This window comes from Drosophila elegans, unplaced genomic scaffold, assembly GCF_018152505.1.
Source record: "Drosophila elegans isolate 14027-0461.03 unplaced genomic scaffold, ASM1815250v1 contig_208, whole genome shotgun sequence".
In the NCBI taxonomy this organism is placed as follows: Eukaryota; Metazoa; Arthropoda; class Insecta; order Diptera; family Drosophilidae; genus Drosophila; species Drosophila elegans.
In genome coordinates this window covers 882,232-898,971 of record NW_024545578.1, presented here as the reverse complement: position 1 = coordinate 898,971, position 16,740 = coordinate 882,232, and the positions used below count along the sequence as shown (strand labels likewise).

Below are 16,740 nucleotides of genomic sequence, written 5' to 3'. Positions count from 1 at the left end.
GCGGAAATTAGATGGACATGCTCGATTGGTTTGCTGGATAATGGGCTTTAAATTAGATTCCACGATATGACTTTGAATGGAATAAAATTCTACTTGGCTGTTGCCCAATAACTTATCGGGCTAAGTATTTTCAAATAATCAGGTTAAGGTAACAGAATGACGTAACCCTTTATCAAATAAACTTGTTTTAAAAACATAAACAAATTTCTAGAAGTCTATTTACAATAATATATAATTTTTTTTTTTCTAATACACTATTTTTTTTTTTTAAATAATATTTAATTCTTCAATAAAAATATTTTTTATAAAATAACTTAATATTTAGAATTTTTTACATTTTTGATTTTACACGATGTAGTACAAAATTTCACGGCGACATCTAGTGTGGTTTACTAGAACCGCTATTTAATTCTTTTTTATTCCAACAGATGGCAGCAGAGCAGCTAGCTTCTTGCTTAAGATGTTTTTGAAATTCTTTAACAACATATCAGGGTGAAACTATTTGGCTTTCATACATATTTTAAAAATCATTTTTCATTTTCTTTTAAGAAATAACAAGTATTCGGATTCTTAAAAATGTTGTTTAAGGGTTTGTTTTGAAAATAGGGCAGTGTCTTTTAATATTCAAAATTTTTTAAAAAGATATATTGAAAAGCAATATATTAATCAATAATTTTGAGAGCGTAAATTGAGGCTTAAAAATTATAAAATTTTTAATTTTCTTTAACTTTGAGTTCCTTTTTCTGTGGAAAACTCAAAAAAGTATACATTCATACGTGTACATTTTTTTTGTTACACCGTTGTGTTTTTAATTTAAAAACTTTGAAGGTTAAAGCTGCAATTTAATGATTTATTTTGGAGTTCTTGTGTTGTAGGTAGAAGGACTATTGCACAAAACAAAAATTAAGGATCATCGATCAAGAACTTGACCCGGGAATCCCGATAATCTACCAAAAACAATTTTCGGGGGAAAAGAATTGAAGTTGGTAATAATAATTTTCACAAGATTTGAAAATTAAATACTTAAAGTAATATATTAAATTATAAGTTATATTTAAGTAATAAGCTAACATACGAACGCGAAATTCCATCTCCAGTTTGTGCTACCTAAACGATAGTTATCGATTGATACCAAACGGAACAGCTGCTGGGATCATGATACCTTCCCCCCGCGATAACAATAGCCACGCCGTCGGTGAAATGGGCAGCCTAGGAATCAATATAATACTTTTTCGTCATTGAAGAAGGGTTGCTATTGTAAACAATGGACTTTAAAAGTAAGTAGAATATTAGAAAGAGTAATCAAAAGCTAAGCGATTCTGTTACCTAAAAATCCAGCTGATGAAAGAAAGTGGAATTCAGCAAATACCCAAATGTTGCTATCCCTTTACAATGAACGACAAGCTGAATTCCGAGATCCAAAGAGAAAGATCAAGGAAGTCTGGGGGGATATGGTCGAGGCTCTACAAAGCCAGGGAATGCTGGATATTGATGCCGTTCAGCTGGATCGGAAATTCAGGAACCTGAAGAAAACCTACTACTGCATAAGGAACAAGCATTTGGCCAAGGGTCCGCAATTCCATCCGAACTGGCAGTTCTACGACCAGATGTCGGCGATTCTGAAAGATGACCCCATCCCGTCGCAGCCTCTTAGCATGGATAATTTCTCGGCGATGAGAACATTCCTGTGCGACGGCGACGATGATACGGCGGACAATATGGTAATCAGCGATACGCAGGATGGCAGGGTGGTGTGTTTGGGCACTGTTCAAAAAGTCATTCCCGGTCAGGTTCGTCAATACCGCAAACGAAAGTCGGCGGATGCCGGTCGACTGGGGATCCAGAAAATCCGAAAAAGTTACAAGGAGCAAGCGGCGGAACCACCAAGGGAATTGGATCACATCACGGTCTTTAATGCCGCAGAGCCCGAAACGAACGATTCGGGGGCCAAGGATAATGAGCTGTCCATCGGCAGTATGGAGGAAGCGTTAAGGCACCTGAGAGCCCTTCAGGAATACGCCATGATCCAGGACAATTTTCGGGCCATCGGATTGCTCATGCAGGCGGAAAATGCCATTAAATATCCCCCGAAGAGCAACGATTTCGAAGAGGATCAAACCTAGTTTTTCCACAGATAACCATCTAAACTAGCTAGTACAGGAAAAATATATTTAATTAGTTTTATTTCAGTAATGTGTTTGTATTGAGATTTTAAAACGAATTTATATCACTAAAGAATGGCTATAGTAAAATGGTTTAATATGAACAACAAAAATGTGGTTTGGGTCTTAGCTAAAGTCAACTTCGGCCATCTGGCATTTGGCAGCTCACAAACATTGTTGTGGTATGTAAAAAAAATTAATAATAAATAATATATATAAATAAAAATTAGTTAGGGGCTGGTAATAACTGTCTATAAATAAGGTTTAATATAGTGAAATGTAATCGAAAACAGTGTATTGGCAACACAATCAGCAGGCGCATAGAATGTGGTTGAAACATAGACTTAAGCATACCAGTCTGGCAACATTTTTAATAACGTATGGCAGCGCAAAGGCACATTCATTGGTTGTTGGTAAAACAAAAAAAAAATTAAAACAAAACTAAATAAATTAATGTAATTTAAGTAAGAACATTTTTAAACTAAGAAATATCATATTTCCTAAACTTAATTGATTTGGTGATATGTAATCGATAACTGAGAACTGGCAACACCCAGTGAAGCAGTTTGGCAATATCATTCGCAAAGTACGGCAGCCCAGGACACATCTCCGAGAAATTGTATTTATTATTGGGCCATGGAAAAACAAGCGATAACGGAAATATCGAAGTCAAGTATATTCGCCTTGGGTCCTGCCCCACCAGGATTTCAGGCTCCAAATGCGGTGGCTTTCGCCACCACGGAGTCGTCTCTTCGTGATGTCATTCGACACCTTAAAGATACGAACCAGAGACTCGAAAATGCTCGTGTTTCACTTCAATCGGAGAGAAACCCGGTGAAGCGGCAGGCTTACAAGGAGAAAACGATGATATTCGCCAAGGAACAGATACGGGCCAAGAAACTTATCGTCATTTACCAACGGAAATTGATTGACTTGCAGGATGCGGAGATCTCAAAGGTCACCCGACACCTGATCCAAATGGAGGATCTCCTCCGTGACGTAAACAATCGTTTGGGCAACTTGAGGTTCAAAATTAAAGCGGAAACCGATCCCAAAAAACGTGAGATATACGTGGGCAGCTCCTTCTACATGGTGCGGGAGCAGCACAAGACGAAGGGACTATGCGTGCGATGGAGGGATCGCCTGGAGCAGCTTAAGAAGGCCAGGATTAGGAAGGACCCACCAGCTAAAGAGAAGCCACAGTTAGCCAATGTAAGAAATCTTTGGACTTCTCATTAAATTATTATTAGATAATCAAAAAGTTTAATTTACCATGTGCCCAAAATAATTTAATGGCTACATTTCAATTCAAAAGTTTTATACTTGTTGAGGAGCAGGTGATTTTAATAAATATTTAATAGAAAATCAAGTATTCTAAAATAAGTGAATTATATTTGATAGTTTGCAAGTCATAACTAATTGAAAGCCTTAATAATTAAAAACCAATTTTGTTTCAAAACAAAAATGCCTTAACGTTCAATAAAAATGAAAACTTAGGAATGAATAAAATAAAACAATGTTATATAATTTAATTATTCTAAAAAACTCCCGTTACTGATCTGCATACTTTTTAGAAACCTCAAGAAACAGGGAAAACGGAGGTAGCCCTGGTTTTGGAATCATCAGTAAGTAATATTGGTTTTTTTCTTTAATTTAATTCTAATAATTCTTAAACCAATTCTAGGAACCAAAGGCCGACCAAAATGAAACTGGCTGCAAAAGGTGTGCCTTCCTTACGATGACGAATAAACAAGGTCAAACTAAACTTTGTAAAATTTGTAAAAAATGGGCTGAAGATAAGAACAAGCTGAATGTCAATCTGGTAAGATATAATCTAATTAACGAAAGTGCCCATATCTAATAATGCTATTCTTGCAGACTGAGCCAAACGAATTAGAATTAAGACTTTGTGTAGATTCTAGTTTAAATGAATCTACCATTAAAATTGAGATCGAGGTGTGTTTTCCTAGTACATTTTTAGTAGCTTAAATACTTAGCCAGTTTTTTTTAGCCTGTTGAAATGACTGAGATAGAGGAAATGAAGTCTTTGGAAAAAGAAACTGCCTCGAATTCCAATGTTAGTAAGGTGAGTTTTATTTATAAAAATTTTAAACTCATTTAAAATCTTTGCACTACGTTTCCATAGCCTTCGATCGTACCCATAATCGTAGCTGTTAAGTCCGAAGCCGAGAATACAGTTGAGGTGAGTTAATAGATCAAAAATGATTGGAGTTAATAATATAAAATTGCTTTATCATCAGGAGGAGAACAATGTTAGAAATGAAGATTTGATCGACCCTCAAGTAATCACATCCTTACAAAGTTCACTTAAATCAATTGACTGTAAAAATATGGCTCTGGCACATCTGAAGATATTACAAGAGTACGCCATGTTAAATGATAACTTTCGGGCCATAGGCCTGCTTACTGAAGTTGAAAAATCAATCATTAACCCTCCCCAGAACGAAGATTTCGATCTCTGAATTGCTTCTTATAAGGAAAACAATCTATTCGTCAAAGGAAACTTTATTTTTTAAATCGAAAAATCTAGTTGTAAATTTTTTTAAGAAATTAAAAACCCAAACGGAAATAGTTTGAAAATATCGCTGTGATTAACATATCTCTTTAATTCCAGTTGAATTTTCTTTGCCATATATTATAATATATATATATGGCATATATATATATATTATTTGTGTTATTTTTTCTGGGAACTCTTACTATATCGATATAGAAAATTAAGTGTAAAAGGGTATATTGTATTCGTTAAGTATATATATTCTTGGTCTGGATCAATGGTGTATGTTTTTTGGATCAATAACTAACGACTACCTCAAAAATCTTCCAAATCGAACTATTATTTAAGAATAAAAACCTGATTATTTGTTGGGGTCATATTTATTTTGAAAGTGGATTGAATCGTTGTTATTTTAAAAAAATTGTTTCATACTTTTATAATTTTTATACTAAGACTTACATATTGTTTTATTTTGATTATGATAAAACTATTGGTGCAAAATGAAATAAAAACATTATGTTAGACAAAAACAGCGAGAAATTCGAAATATATTCCATGGTAGCTACATATACATATAAATAGACTCTTTTCAAACTTGGTCTGCATACACGCTTAAAATAAAGATTGCAAACGTTTCAAGGTCTTAGCTTTAGAAACAGGCAGAAGGGGCAAGACTATAGACTTAACTAGCCTAGTGTTGCTGTTAGAGGCGAAAATAACTCTTTTACTGTAACCAATAGTTATTATACCCTCTGCATCGCTATAAAATGGTGATGTGATGCTTACTTTATTAAAATTCAACAAATAATAGGAAGTCTTCGATTTGTATATAAAATGTTGTTTTAGTGGAAAACAAATTACAAGCTTAACAAAGCCCCTGCGATAAATTGGCTTGAAAAATAAATAAAAATATGAATATAAAACCAGTTCTCGGTTAGATTACAGTGATAAGGCGATTGGTCTATTTTGGCATGAAAATCCACAAACCAGTTATAGCCGTTTTGAGAGAGTCAAAACAACAAACCGACGCTCACTTACCAAGCACTATTTACTCGATCCGTTTAAAAATAAAACCCAAACAAACCATGCCATACCCACATAGAAATATATAATTATATAGCTCCGATCGGGAGGCAAAGAGAGCTAAATCTCTCTCTCTCTCTCTCTTAAATATAATCTCGTCGAGCGGGTTTTTTATTCTCCGGCGAGCGTGAGAAAGAGTCGATCCCATCGTAATTTTTTGGCTCACATGTTCATGTATTAGTCTTCGATTTGCATTCACTGGAAACGTGCCTCCGATTTGTAAAGTTAATGTGCCTAAAAAACTGCTTCACATTTGTGCAAAACTAGTTCTAATAATCTAACAGGGTCAGCTAAGAGGTAAGAAATATTTACATAAAAAGTATTTGTATATATCTTTCTTTATGCACAGACTTTCTCAATAGCATTGCATGAGGGAGAGGAGAGCACGCTAAAAGAGAGTGGAGAAGAGCGGGACATTGTTTTTGTGTGTGAGTGGAAATGTACTCTGACGTAAGTACTTTTGCAGTAAGTAAGTGAGAAAGCAGTACTATGATTCGATAATCAAAATGTTACTCAGTTTTGAATGTTGTATCAAACTTTTTTAAGAACATGCACTGGAAAATATTCTGAGAAACATTTAAAACAAGGCTGACTTTCTTATATAAAGGGAATACCTAAACAAGACGTTCTAATATCTTATTAACAAATACAATTTTGTATATTGCCGAATTAAAAAAAAAAAAACAGAAATAGTTAATATTTTATTTACAAATAATTAATTGTTTTAAAGAATCCAATAAAAAAGACTTACATTAAAATCTTTTAAAAATAATAGCAATCAAAGATCCTGACAATGTTAGGTTATTTTGGTAATAGTTTATAATTGGTAAAAATAATAGGTTCTAATTGGTAAAAATAAACTATTTTTGTTTGTTATATATATATATACATATATGAAATCACCTTGCTATTTATTTAAATTTTTAAGTTTATTCTGATGTTGACCTGTTTAAATATTTTAAAAAGAAAGAAAAAAATTTCGTTAAATTAGTATTGGTTTAAAAAATGTACATTTTCTTCTATTTCTCTGGCTATTGGTTTTGCCCACATTTCTTTGCTTGAACTTTTTAAATTGAAATTGACCACGATCCAATTGCAGAATGACGAGTCGCACGATAACTCTAGTGGATCACAGCGCATTCGGAATGTGTTGACTCTGGAGGAGCGGGTGGCCGTCATCCGGCAGTACGACATCGTGCCCATGTACAGCAAGATTGCCCGGAACTTCAACTGCAGCTGGGAGCAGATCAAGAGCATTGTGTCCAATCGCGAGGCGATTCTGGAGTTCCACGAGGCCACCAATCGCATGAGCCAACCGGCCAACAAGGACGGCGAACTGCGCCGGCGCAAACTGAACTTTCTGGGCCACTGCCTGTACGAGTATATCCAAAGGGCCCAGTTCTATTTGCACAGCGATGTGAACGAGGAGATGATCCGCAACCGGGCGATAGAGTTCCGTGACCTGATGAGAATCGAGGGCTTTGTGCCGAACAAGCCGTGGATCAATCACTTCAAGGCCGCCTACAATATAACCCTGTCGAATCGTCAGATCACGATAACCCGTCGACCACCACGATCGATGGACTTGAGGGACATAATGTCCTATTGTGGGCGACATACGTCCATGGCTTGTAGTTTGGTGCCCCGATCACCGGAACCCAGCGCTCCCACGACCAGTGACCAAAGGGCCATCGATCGACCTTTGTATCGCACCAAGACATTGGTCACCACATCGTGTCAAAATCAGGCCACCTCGGATGAGGTGCATCTGCGACGCAAGCGGAAGATAACCTTTCTGGAGAAGTGCTTGTACGAGTACATCCAGCGATCGCAGCTGCACCACAAGGGCAGACTGGATTTGGACAACCTGCGAACGGTGGCCATTAGTTTGAGGGACATTCTGAAGATCGAGTCGTTCTTTCCCGACAAAGTGTGGTTCAATCACTTCAAGAGCCGCTACAACTTTACGTTTTCCGTGGGCGTGCCGATGACCAATCGCCGAGTGCCTCTTTCCCTGGACCTTCGGGATGTAGTCAGTTATTGTGGTCGGAATGAACATAAAATTACGCTGGCCCACAAGAAAACACAGGATGAGCTGGGAGCTGGCTTTGTCCACTTACCGCCGGTGGAACAAAAGCCCGAAGAATTGGAGCCCGAGGAGGATGACGATTGTGTCGCAATCGAAGTGCCGCAGGAACTCATAGAAATTAAGGACGATGAGGATGACGAGCCACCGGAGAGGATAGCTAAACGAAGATTGGAGGAAGATGATGGTGATCCAGTAGCCTGTGGCCTGAAGATACAAAAGATTCAATCACTTAGTGATATGCAAATACCACCCGCCCATAGTCCCGGTCACTATTCAGAGACCAGCGATGAGGCGCATCTGCCGCGTTGCGTGGAAAGCTACAAGGATGCACTGCGCCTGCTAAAACCCCTGGAGGAGTTTGCTCTGATGGAGGAAAACTATCGAGCCATCGGACTGCTCACCCAGCTGGAGAAGATCTTTGAGAGCGGAGCAAAAAAACATGCCGAAAAGGACACCTCCGTAGAATAGGAAAACAGCCATATACTTGTGCCTTAAGTTCAAAGATGTACGTACCATAGGTAGTTTCTAGGTCGCCGACTATATCATATAGCGCCCATAGGAGCAGTTGCAAAAATAAATGAAAAAAGTATAACTTTGCTGTTTTTCAATTTATTAAAATACAATTTAAGGATTTGAATTACAGTTTTAATTTTATTAAAATTGGACAACCGATCACATAACTGCCAAATGAACAATCGCTAAAATTTAACAGAAAATCGTAATAGCGTTTAAAGCTTAGTTATTTAGTAAAATATTTCATTTTTATAAAGTATGTATTCTTCGGCTTGCCTCTCTTATTTTTATTGTTAACTGGCATGGATTTTGACAATTAACTTTAAGTGATTGTTATCACCACCTTCTTATCTTTGCAAGCAATGCATTTGTCGGGTACTTGTTTCTTTGGGCAAATCAAATAAGTAGGTGAGCTAAGACAGTGCGTTTTATTTTTAGTTGTACCATAAATAATTATTGAACAATTTTCATTTTTATAGTAATTACAAATGGATCTTCAACCAATCTATTATGGTAAAAAACAATTGATAAGGGCACTGGGCCAATCAATAGAAAGTTTCTTCAACAACAATAATCTTTATATGAAGATAAAAGATGCATACACTATTAACATCGACTTAAAACATAACGGAATTATGTTAGAAGTGCAGGAAAATCAAGACTATGAGCTCAAGAAAAGAATAAACGAACAGATGCATTCAAAAACTATATCCATTCTAGGTGAAAAAGTGGCCAACTTGGAAAGTGCAGCTGCAATAAACGACGCACAACTGAAAGATAGGAACAAGCGCATCGCCGAAATGGAATCTGAAATAAAATTCCTACATGAAGAACCCGCTAAATTAAATGCTGCTCATCTTGAAAGTAGAGAAGAACTGAAAGAGAAGAAAAGAATACAAGTGCAGGAAAATCAAGATGAAGAGATCGAGAAAAGAGTTAACGAACAGATCCAATCAAAAACTATATCCATACTAGGTGAAAATGTGACCAACGACGCATATATCCGCTTCAAAAATAGCGTAAAACTAAATGAAAGAGAACAATTTATATTGACCAAGTCTTTTTACGAACGGTGTCATTATTTACAAACCTTGAATCTGAGATGAGGGAAGGACAAATTTGAAAGTTAAATTTTTGGAATAAAAAATATTGAATACTATATACTTTTGTATAACAAGTTGAATTTTATTACTTTTTGCAGAGGCTGTATATATATGCTCAGAATTTTGTATGAAACTTTCTCAAAAGTGTTATTTCTATACAAGCTTAATCAAGCCAAACAACTGTATCAATTTAATAATAACCAAACCAATACATAAATACCAATACCAATACAGCTGTAAAAGAAATAAATATACATATATTCCTTTAAAATTGCATTATTTGTTAGAACACTTATTTACACTTATTTGTTAGAACTTCAAGGGTATATTTTGTTGTTCGTTTCCTTTAAGGTAAAAGTTAAATCCATTATAGGGATTGTCAAGGTGATAAACGTATCCTGGCTTTTGGGGGTTGTTCTCTCGGTCTCTGACCAGGTTTTATATAATCGCTTGTCATTTTTCCACTCGCCCCAGCGAGAAGCACAATCAGCGCCAAAACTTTACGTTCGTCCTCTAAAACTTTATGCGTCCTGCCCGCCGAAGGATGTGGGATGTGGGATGAGATGGAACGAGTCCGAATGACCTGCAGCGAAGTTGAAGTGGAGCGTGCGTGGAACAGAAGCTCCGGAAGTGGGCAGATGGAGAGGGAATGGTGCCCTGTAGGTGCTACATCAATTCTAGATGGGTAGTACAGCTAGAGGTGGACTGAGGATGAAAGGCGAAGGGTGAAAAGCGAACGACGAAAGGCGAGGAGCGGATGCCAGCAGCGTAGCATCCCGACGAGGGAGCTTGCGGTGCCACGAGGTGGACGCTCCTCACAGTCGCAATCACAGATTGTTAAGCATATAGAGGCACTGAAAAAAATAGTAACACATCCTGTTTTGAAAGCGTATAAAGTAAAGGATGCTTACTTTTAAGTCCTTAAAGCCCTTAATATATAAATTTTATATATTGGAAACCAAAATATCGGTTGGTTTTAAGATTAGAATTTAATATAAATCAAATAAAAAAGGTCTATTAATTTTAATGTGTACGACATTGTTATAACAATGTCTTTGGCTTCTTATTGCATTTGTTTTAATTTACATGCATTTTTATTTAGAAATTTTAGCAAGGAAATGCAAGTTTAAGTATTTATTTTTATTTTAATTTGCAAATTTATGAAAGTGCAGAAAATTTTTCCATAACATGAAGGTTTACTTAAGTTTTAGCAGTGTAACTAAGGACTCCTTTGCTTTTCTCCCCTCGGGGATTTATTAAGTGATATTTAGTTATATATTTTGCAGTGTCGATTGAGGGCGCTACGGTTACACAATTGGGTCTATGAAACGTTGGAAACGCCACATTGCCGTCCACGATTGCTGCAAAGTTTCGCCATACGATGGCAACCCTCCTGGGCAGCAGAAAATGAAGCTGAAGCGGCGGGAGCAGGAGCTTCAGGACTTTCGTTTCAAGGATTTCCGACCGACGCCGTCCGACTCGTCTGACGGCTTGACTATAGCACTCGCAGAAACGGAAAACCTACGAGTGTGTAGGGTTAGGTGTGCGGGGCTTACGGGTTGAGGGGTTGAGCGGGGTCTTCCCCCGATAAACGTGGAAGAAGCAACATCAATGCAAACACAACAACTTTGGCTCAGGTTACTGCCACACGGCTGCGCCCCAAAACAAAATTGAAACCCCAGCGCGTTAAGAGCTCTGACATAAAACCCTGAAAGCGGAATTGCCGCTGAGGGATATACGACGAGCAAAGGACAGACTATATATACCTCTACCTCAACTTCATCCTCATTCTCGTCCTCTGTCTGCCCACCGCTTCTTCTTCTTTTCCCTCGAGAGTTGTCGCTGGGGTTCGGTATATATACATATATAGTATGGTAGAGTACATATGCCAATCGCAGGATGGTGGGGATGTATAGCCGGAGGGCATGTAAAAATGTACACGGCCATGAGCTTTTTGATGTTACGCAACTGTTTGTGATCGCTGAAATTACAGAAGTATATAATAGGGGTAGTGCATTGAAGGGATTTTGGGGTGAAACAGGAAAATTACATTTGATACTTTTACAAAGAGTGATGTTATCAAATCGATATCTTCCAAAAGGGATTTTTAAAAAAAAACTAAAGAAAATAACAATAAAATCTTACAAAGTTTGTGTTAAATATAATGACATTATATCCCGTTCTCCTCTTAAAAATATCCTTACTTATACCAAGCATAAGAAAGAGTATTTTAATGTTTAACAAAAGTCAATGTTTACCATCCTTTTAATATACTTATATTTAAGAGCCCTTTGCCATTTAATTGTGTATTGCATTAAATTTGTGAACGTTTTAATTCCTCCGTATTTATAAGAAAAATCGTATGGCCTAGCATTTTATTAAGATTATAAATGTTTGAGCCCTGGGGCCTCTTCTATTTATAGCATTTATATGGCGCTTCTGGGTGTAACTTTTTTTTATTGTTCCAGAATCATCGAGTCCCAGTGGTTCCAGGCACTTTATTCACTTTATTCACCCACAAGGGTGGGTATCGAGTATGGCGTGACTGACGGCCATGCAATGTTTTCCATGGTTTATGAAGGTCATTTTATCTCCTATATAAATTAAAAAAAGTTTTTCATTATTTAATCTGCAGATTTTAAGTCTGAAGATACAAATATAAGGAAATAATATTAATGTGCAAAAAATAGTAGGTAAACAATAAAAATCAAAAGAATTTGTGATTAACCTTAATGTGGGTTTTTTACTGGAGAAACCTAACAACCTAACAATATTAAAATTTTGCCTATTTCGGTTAGTCACCTTCAAGAGATCATTCGCAATATCGGGGAAGTTTCCATGGGAAGAACAAAAGTCAACCATTCAATTACCTATTTTATCATCTCCCCTCTATCCATTGGCATCCTGTAAATGTATTCCATTTCATTTATTTACTTTGGCTGGCGGTTAGTTGCATATATAATATTGATTCTTTTACCATACCAGACTCACCCATTCGACCCCCTTAATCCACAAACATACATATACGATGCCATAATCGTTTCCATTGTATGCCAAATATGAACAGCTCGCCAAAACTGTAGACCCCGGCTTAAGAGCGACTCTACGAATACCCGTTCATATAGAGTGCTGATATATATACCCGCATATATACATTCCGAGCGGAAAACGTGAGAACCTGGTCTGGATCTGAGATGACTATGGCAATGATGGCGAAACAAGTCTGTTGGTTCTCTGAAACTGAGTCTCTGGTTCTGCTATTTAGCTTTATACCCCGTACTTCTTATTTGGGTTGTCTCTGTTCGGCATAAGCCCCTTGGGCTTTTCGAAGCTGTAGGCAAACGATGACGACGATGATGGCCCTTGAGCTGAAACTCTGGAGGTTCTGACGATAATGACGATGTGCTGCCCTCAGCTTCCATTTCAGTCCCCGGCTTTCTGTCATGCGCCGCTTCAGCGTTTCGAGTTCGTTTTCTGTACTCGCTCTTCGTTTTCCTCGTTCTTGCAGGCACACAGCTTTCGATAGATGCTAATCTATCTTTATTGTGCAAAAGATGTCGAGAGGATTTGAACGAGGGTTCCTCCAAGAGCCGCGTTTCCCTCCAAACCTCCGAAAAGACATACCCCGAAATAAAATCTGACAGCCGGGCACTCTGTCGTCGGTCCCTCAATCTCAATTCCTTAGTGGTTCTGACTCCTTTCGGAAGGCCGCTATAAATACCAATACAATCGTCTTGCCGAACGACGTGTATTGGATTTCGCTATTGGGTTCGCTTTTGGTATGAACAAATCGATTTGTTCGTTTTATGAATTGAAAGTAAATCGAACAGTTTTTGCGCATGTTTGCCTTGCTAGAGATGACTAACCCAAGGGATTCCCTACAACATATAAATGACAGTAAGGGGATTTGGATATACCATCAGGGACTTTAAATTTTTAATTGGCATTTACTTAATATTCGAAATAGATTATGAATTCTATTCAAGAAAAAACAAATATAAAAATCTGTTCTATATTATATATAGATTAAATTAGAAAGAGGTATTCATTTTGTTCTTAATACATATTTTTAAATATCATACAATATTATATTTATTTGTTTTCTATGATCGCTAAGTGTGGTATACCATAAATATAAATTTGTTAAATATATATATAATCATTAAATAATTTCAATAATAACTAGCTGATTTAGTGAAAAGACATAGCTGAATAGTGTAATTACCTTCTTTTCGTAAATCATAGTTTATTGGTGGCATGGGTGACATTTCGCAGCCAGAGTATTGAAGGACCGCCTTAGATTTTATCAGTTTTGTTTTTTTTTCCAGTACTCGTTTCATTTATTTGCAGGCAATTATCGTTTCGTTAGAATTGTTAAACATTACCTAAACACATGAAAATATGTATTGGGGCACTATGACTAAGCGTCAGCTACAAACAATTATGGACAAAAAATTAAAAACTATTTTATAGTATCTTAACTTATCTTTTTAACAATTTTTTACATTTTCAAAAGTGAAACTAAAATTAAAATAAAATAAATTAATTACAACTTATCAGTAAGTTATAATATTACAACTAAAACTATATTAACAAATATAAATTTAATACACCAAAAAAAAAATAATAGTATAAATTTAATAAGTGTGTCTGGAAAATAAGCTACAGACAGTATTAAGGTAGTAATATTAATTCAGATGATGCCGATGAGTCGAAAACTGTTGCCTAAGGCCTTATTTTTAAACCATAAAAGTTTTATTTTGATAATTTCGTGGTATTTTTTTAATATTTCTCTTTTCGAGAAATTTTTAATACGCAATAGATTAAAATTTATGTAACAGCTATTGTTACTGTTAGTTTGGATGTAGATAAAATAATTATTTTTGTTGATCGCATACATTTCAGAATCTCCAATCCAAAACTGATTTTTCAATATTCTGTTGCCACCACCACAGTGTAAATGGAATATTACACCACTGAGTGGTTCAGGGCATAACACGAGATGTAAAACCCCGATATGGAAATGGCAATAAACTCGTCGTAGTAGCGACAGCAATGAGTTCACATGGTATATGGACGGTGGCGGGGGATTGGAATCGGAATCGGGATTGGGATTACTAAACAGCGGCGTCGACTGTGCTAACAAGGGGGCAGTGGCACGGAATCGAGAATCGCAATCCAGGGGCCAGGGGAAACTGGAAACTGGAGGGCAACTGGAGTGGCAAAAGGCACAAAGGAAATTACCAGGAAAAATTCAGGTCCCTATGGTGCTTTTGGGTGCGACAGTCGTCGCATAGATACTCACACACACAGCTACAGCTACAGCTTTATAGGGACAGATAATCAGGGAAACCAACTGAACGACCAACTGACGCTGCAGGCGGACATCACATATAGATTATAGCGAGCAGCACAATGGGGCACAATGGGGCACAACGAGCAAAAGATGCAGAGATACCAGTGGAGATACTCGCGTACATACCTTCAGCATTCGGTCGAGGGACCAAAAACGGAACACTGAGACCGAGACCGAAACCGAAACCGAACCTCAAACTGGCATCGCATCGCAATGGAATCCAGCGAATAACAGAGGCCAAGGCCTGGGACCTAATCAAAAAAGGTAATGGAAAAATACTATCTCGGGTCGTGGCAGCGATTTCACAATGCTCACTCTGTCTCCCGGGGGATGGCGGATAGTGGGGGAGGGATGCGATGCTAGGTTCAATATAATACATAACCATAATAAATTCCGTGGCTAAATCCCCGCATCTGGCTCTCCAGAAAAAGGTCATAATAGATGAGCTTAGTCGAGCTCTGGGCGAATGGGCAGACCTCCCACTCACAGTGGAACATTATTGTATATAGTATGTGTATTATGTCATTATGTTTAGTTAAATTAAAAAAAAACCTTTTTGTTCGTTAAACACATACAAGGAGTTATTCCATAAAAATTTTGTTATACATTATATTATTTAAAAACGTTTAATAACACAATTCTTAGTTTGTTAGGTGCATAATTAAAATTAAGCTTGTTTTGATTTTTACACCTCCTTGAATATTTTGTATCTAGAAACGTTAAAGTTGAGGTAAGAAATCCCAGCTGTACAAAGCTTAAACATTAAACCCTATTACCACTTAATTTTCCTCGACATTCGGCTTAGTGAAATGCGATTTATATGTTACTGTGCGAGTCCAAATGTGTGTGCTTGAGGGTGTGTGTGTGCTTGTAGGGTTCCTGGCTCATCGCAATCACTTCGGATTCGAATTCGGAGTCATGAAATGGCAAAAGGAAAGGTCATTTTCTTCGATGCTCCAGCTCGTTTTCTAAAGGTTGCCAAGGGCTTTTTACCCCCTGCACTTCCATCGCCACCGCCGCCGCCACCGCTGCCGCCACCGCTGCCGCCACCGCTGCCGCCACCGCCGCAAAAAAGCATTTGTGGAAAAGTTTCCTTGGCTGGTCAGTGGCGGATAGCTGCTGGAATATAATATAATAGAGTCGAGTCATCGTCAAGCATCCGAGCATCCGAGAAAACCCGGAGTCCCCAAGCGCACAGACCACCACCCAACTGTGAGCCACCCACCCATCAGCACCACCCGCCGCAGAGGTTGATGCTGTGGTTTTATACCTTTTCCAATACTTTTCCTTTTATATATACACATCCCTAATATATATACTAGCTGTGGGATATATGCTATGTGTGCGATTTCCACCACCACCGAAAAACAAATCGAAATGGAAGGGAACCGACCAAAAAATACGAACCCAAACTGAGTGTTATCCATTTGTATCTTCAACTTGTATTAAGACTAATCCATCAAAACGTTTTCGACCTCTGCCGGCGTCGCTGCCGACAACCAAGTTAGCTTGGTCCCAATCTCAAACCCAATCACCTACCAAACCGGGCAGCGATACTACAAGTTACAGCTATATATACAAGATACACATGGCCACGGTATGTCAGCTACCCAGCATCTCTAAGATATGTATGTGTTTTGGCCTGGAATGGATTTTCAGTTCGTGCACTCATATATACATATACACATTATAGTTGCCCTGGCACTTTGCTAGCGGATGAGTGTCTCCAATGCCTATAATGAATGTCCCAAGAACCCGATCCAAGCATCTCAGCTTCACGACTCGCTTATATGGAGTATCCATAAGAAAACTTGTTTAAATTGGCCCGATGCCAAACGAAAATTAAAGCTTAAAGCCGGGCCATTCAAGTGGACCAAAAAGCAGGGAAACTCAAAGAAGATCATTTTGGGTAATCT

The 16,740-nt window shown here is 37.6% G+C and overlaps 3 protein-coding genes across 7 annotated transcripts; all 3 read left to right on the top strand.

The window, feature by feature from the left end:
• The first annotated feature begins 900 nt into the window (after window positions 1-900).
• LOC108145713 lies at window positions 901-2,258 on the top strand. Its single transcript, XM_017271274.2, has 3 exons — window positions 901-986; window positions 1,098-1,277; window positions 1,339-2,258. The coding sequence occupies exons 2-3, from the start codon at window positions 1,265-1,267 to the stop codon at window positions 2,121-2,123; spliced, it is 798 nt and encodes a 265-aa protein (XP_017126763.1). The 5' UTR covers window positions 901-986; window positions 1,098-1,264; the 3' UTR covers window positions 2,124-2,258.
• Window positions 2,259-2,724: 466 nt separating this feature from the next.
• LOC108145700 lies at window positions 2,725-4,774 on the top strand. Its single transcript, XM_017271260.2, has 7 exons — window positions 2,725-3,374; window positions 3,737-3,787; window positions 3,847-3,984; window positions 4,041-4,118; window positions 4,174-4,248; window positions 4,309-4,365; window positions 4,424-4,774. The coding sequence occupies exons 1-7, from the start codon at window positions 2,799-2,801 to the stop codon at window positions 4,643-4,645; spliced, it is 1,197 nt and encodes a 398-aa protein (XP_017126749.1). The 5' UTR covers window positions 2,725-2,798; the 3' UTR covers window positions 4,646-4,774.
• A 1,162-nt stretch (window positions 4,775-5,936) lies between these two features.
• On the top strand, window positions 5,937-9,524 carry LOC108146479. 5 transcript variants are annotated; one of them, XR_005977253.1, is made up of 5 exons: window positions 5,937-6,060; window positions 6,113-6,213; window positions 6,863-8,357; window positions 8,726-8,773; window positions 8,845-9,524. XR_005977253.1 is itself a non-coding variant. In XM_017272504.2 (4 exons), the coding sequence occupies exons 2-3, from the start codon at window positions 6,202-6,204 to the stop codon at window positions 8,318-8,320; spliced, it is 1,470 nt and encodes a 489-aa protein (XP_017127993.1). In that variant the 5' UTR covers window positions 5,937-6,060; window positions 6,113-6,201; the 3' UTR covers window positions 8,321-8,357; window positions 9,086-9,524. The 5 variants fall into 5 exon arrangements, 2 of the variants coding, with proteins under 2 accessions (XP_017127993.1, XP_017127992.1); XR_005977254.1 differs by having other exon boundaries at window positions 6,126-6,213; window positions 6,863-8,773; XR_001774474.2 differs by having other exon boundaries at window positions 6,863-8,773.
• Window positions 9,525-16,740: the final 7,216 nt, after the last annotated feature.

Excerpts from the sequence above, each read along its gene's own strand:
- LOC108145700 (XM_017271260.2), top strand. The coding sequence starts at position 2,799 with ATGGAAAAACAAGCGATAACGGAAATATCGAAGTCAAGTATATTCGCC. Across the intron at positions 3,985-4,040 it reads ACAAGCTGAATGTCAATCTG|ACTGAGCCAAACGAATTAGA; the intron begins GTAAGATATAAT and ends CTATTCTTGCAG. Across the intron at positions 4,366-4,423 it reads AAGCCGAGAATACAGTTGAG|GAGGAGAACAATGTTAGAAA; the intron begins GTGAGTTAATAG and ends CTTTATCATCAG.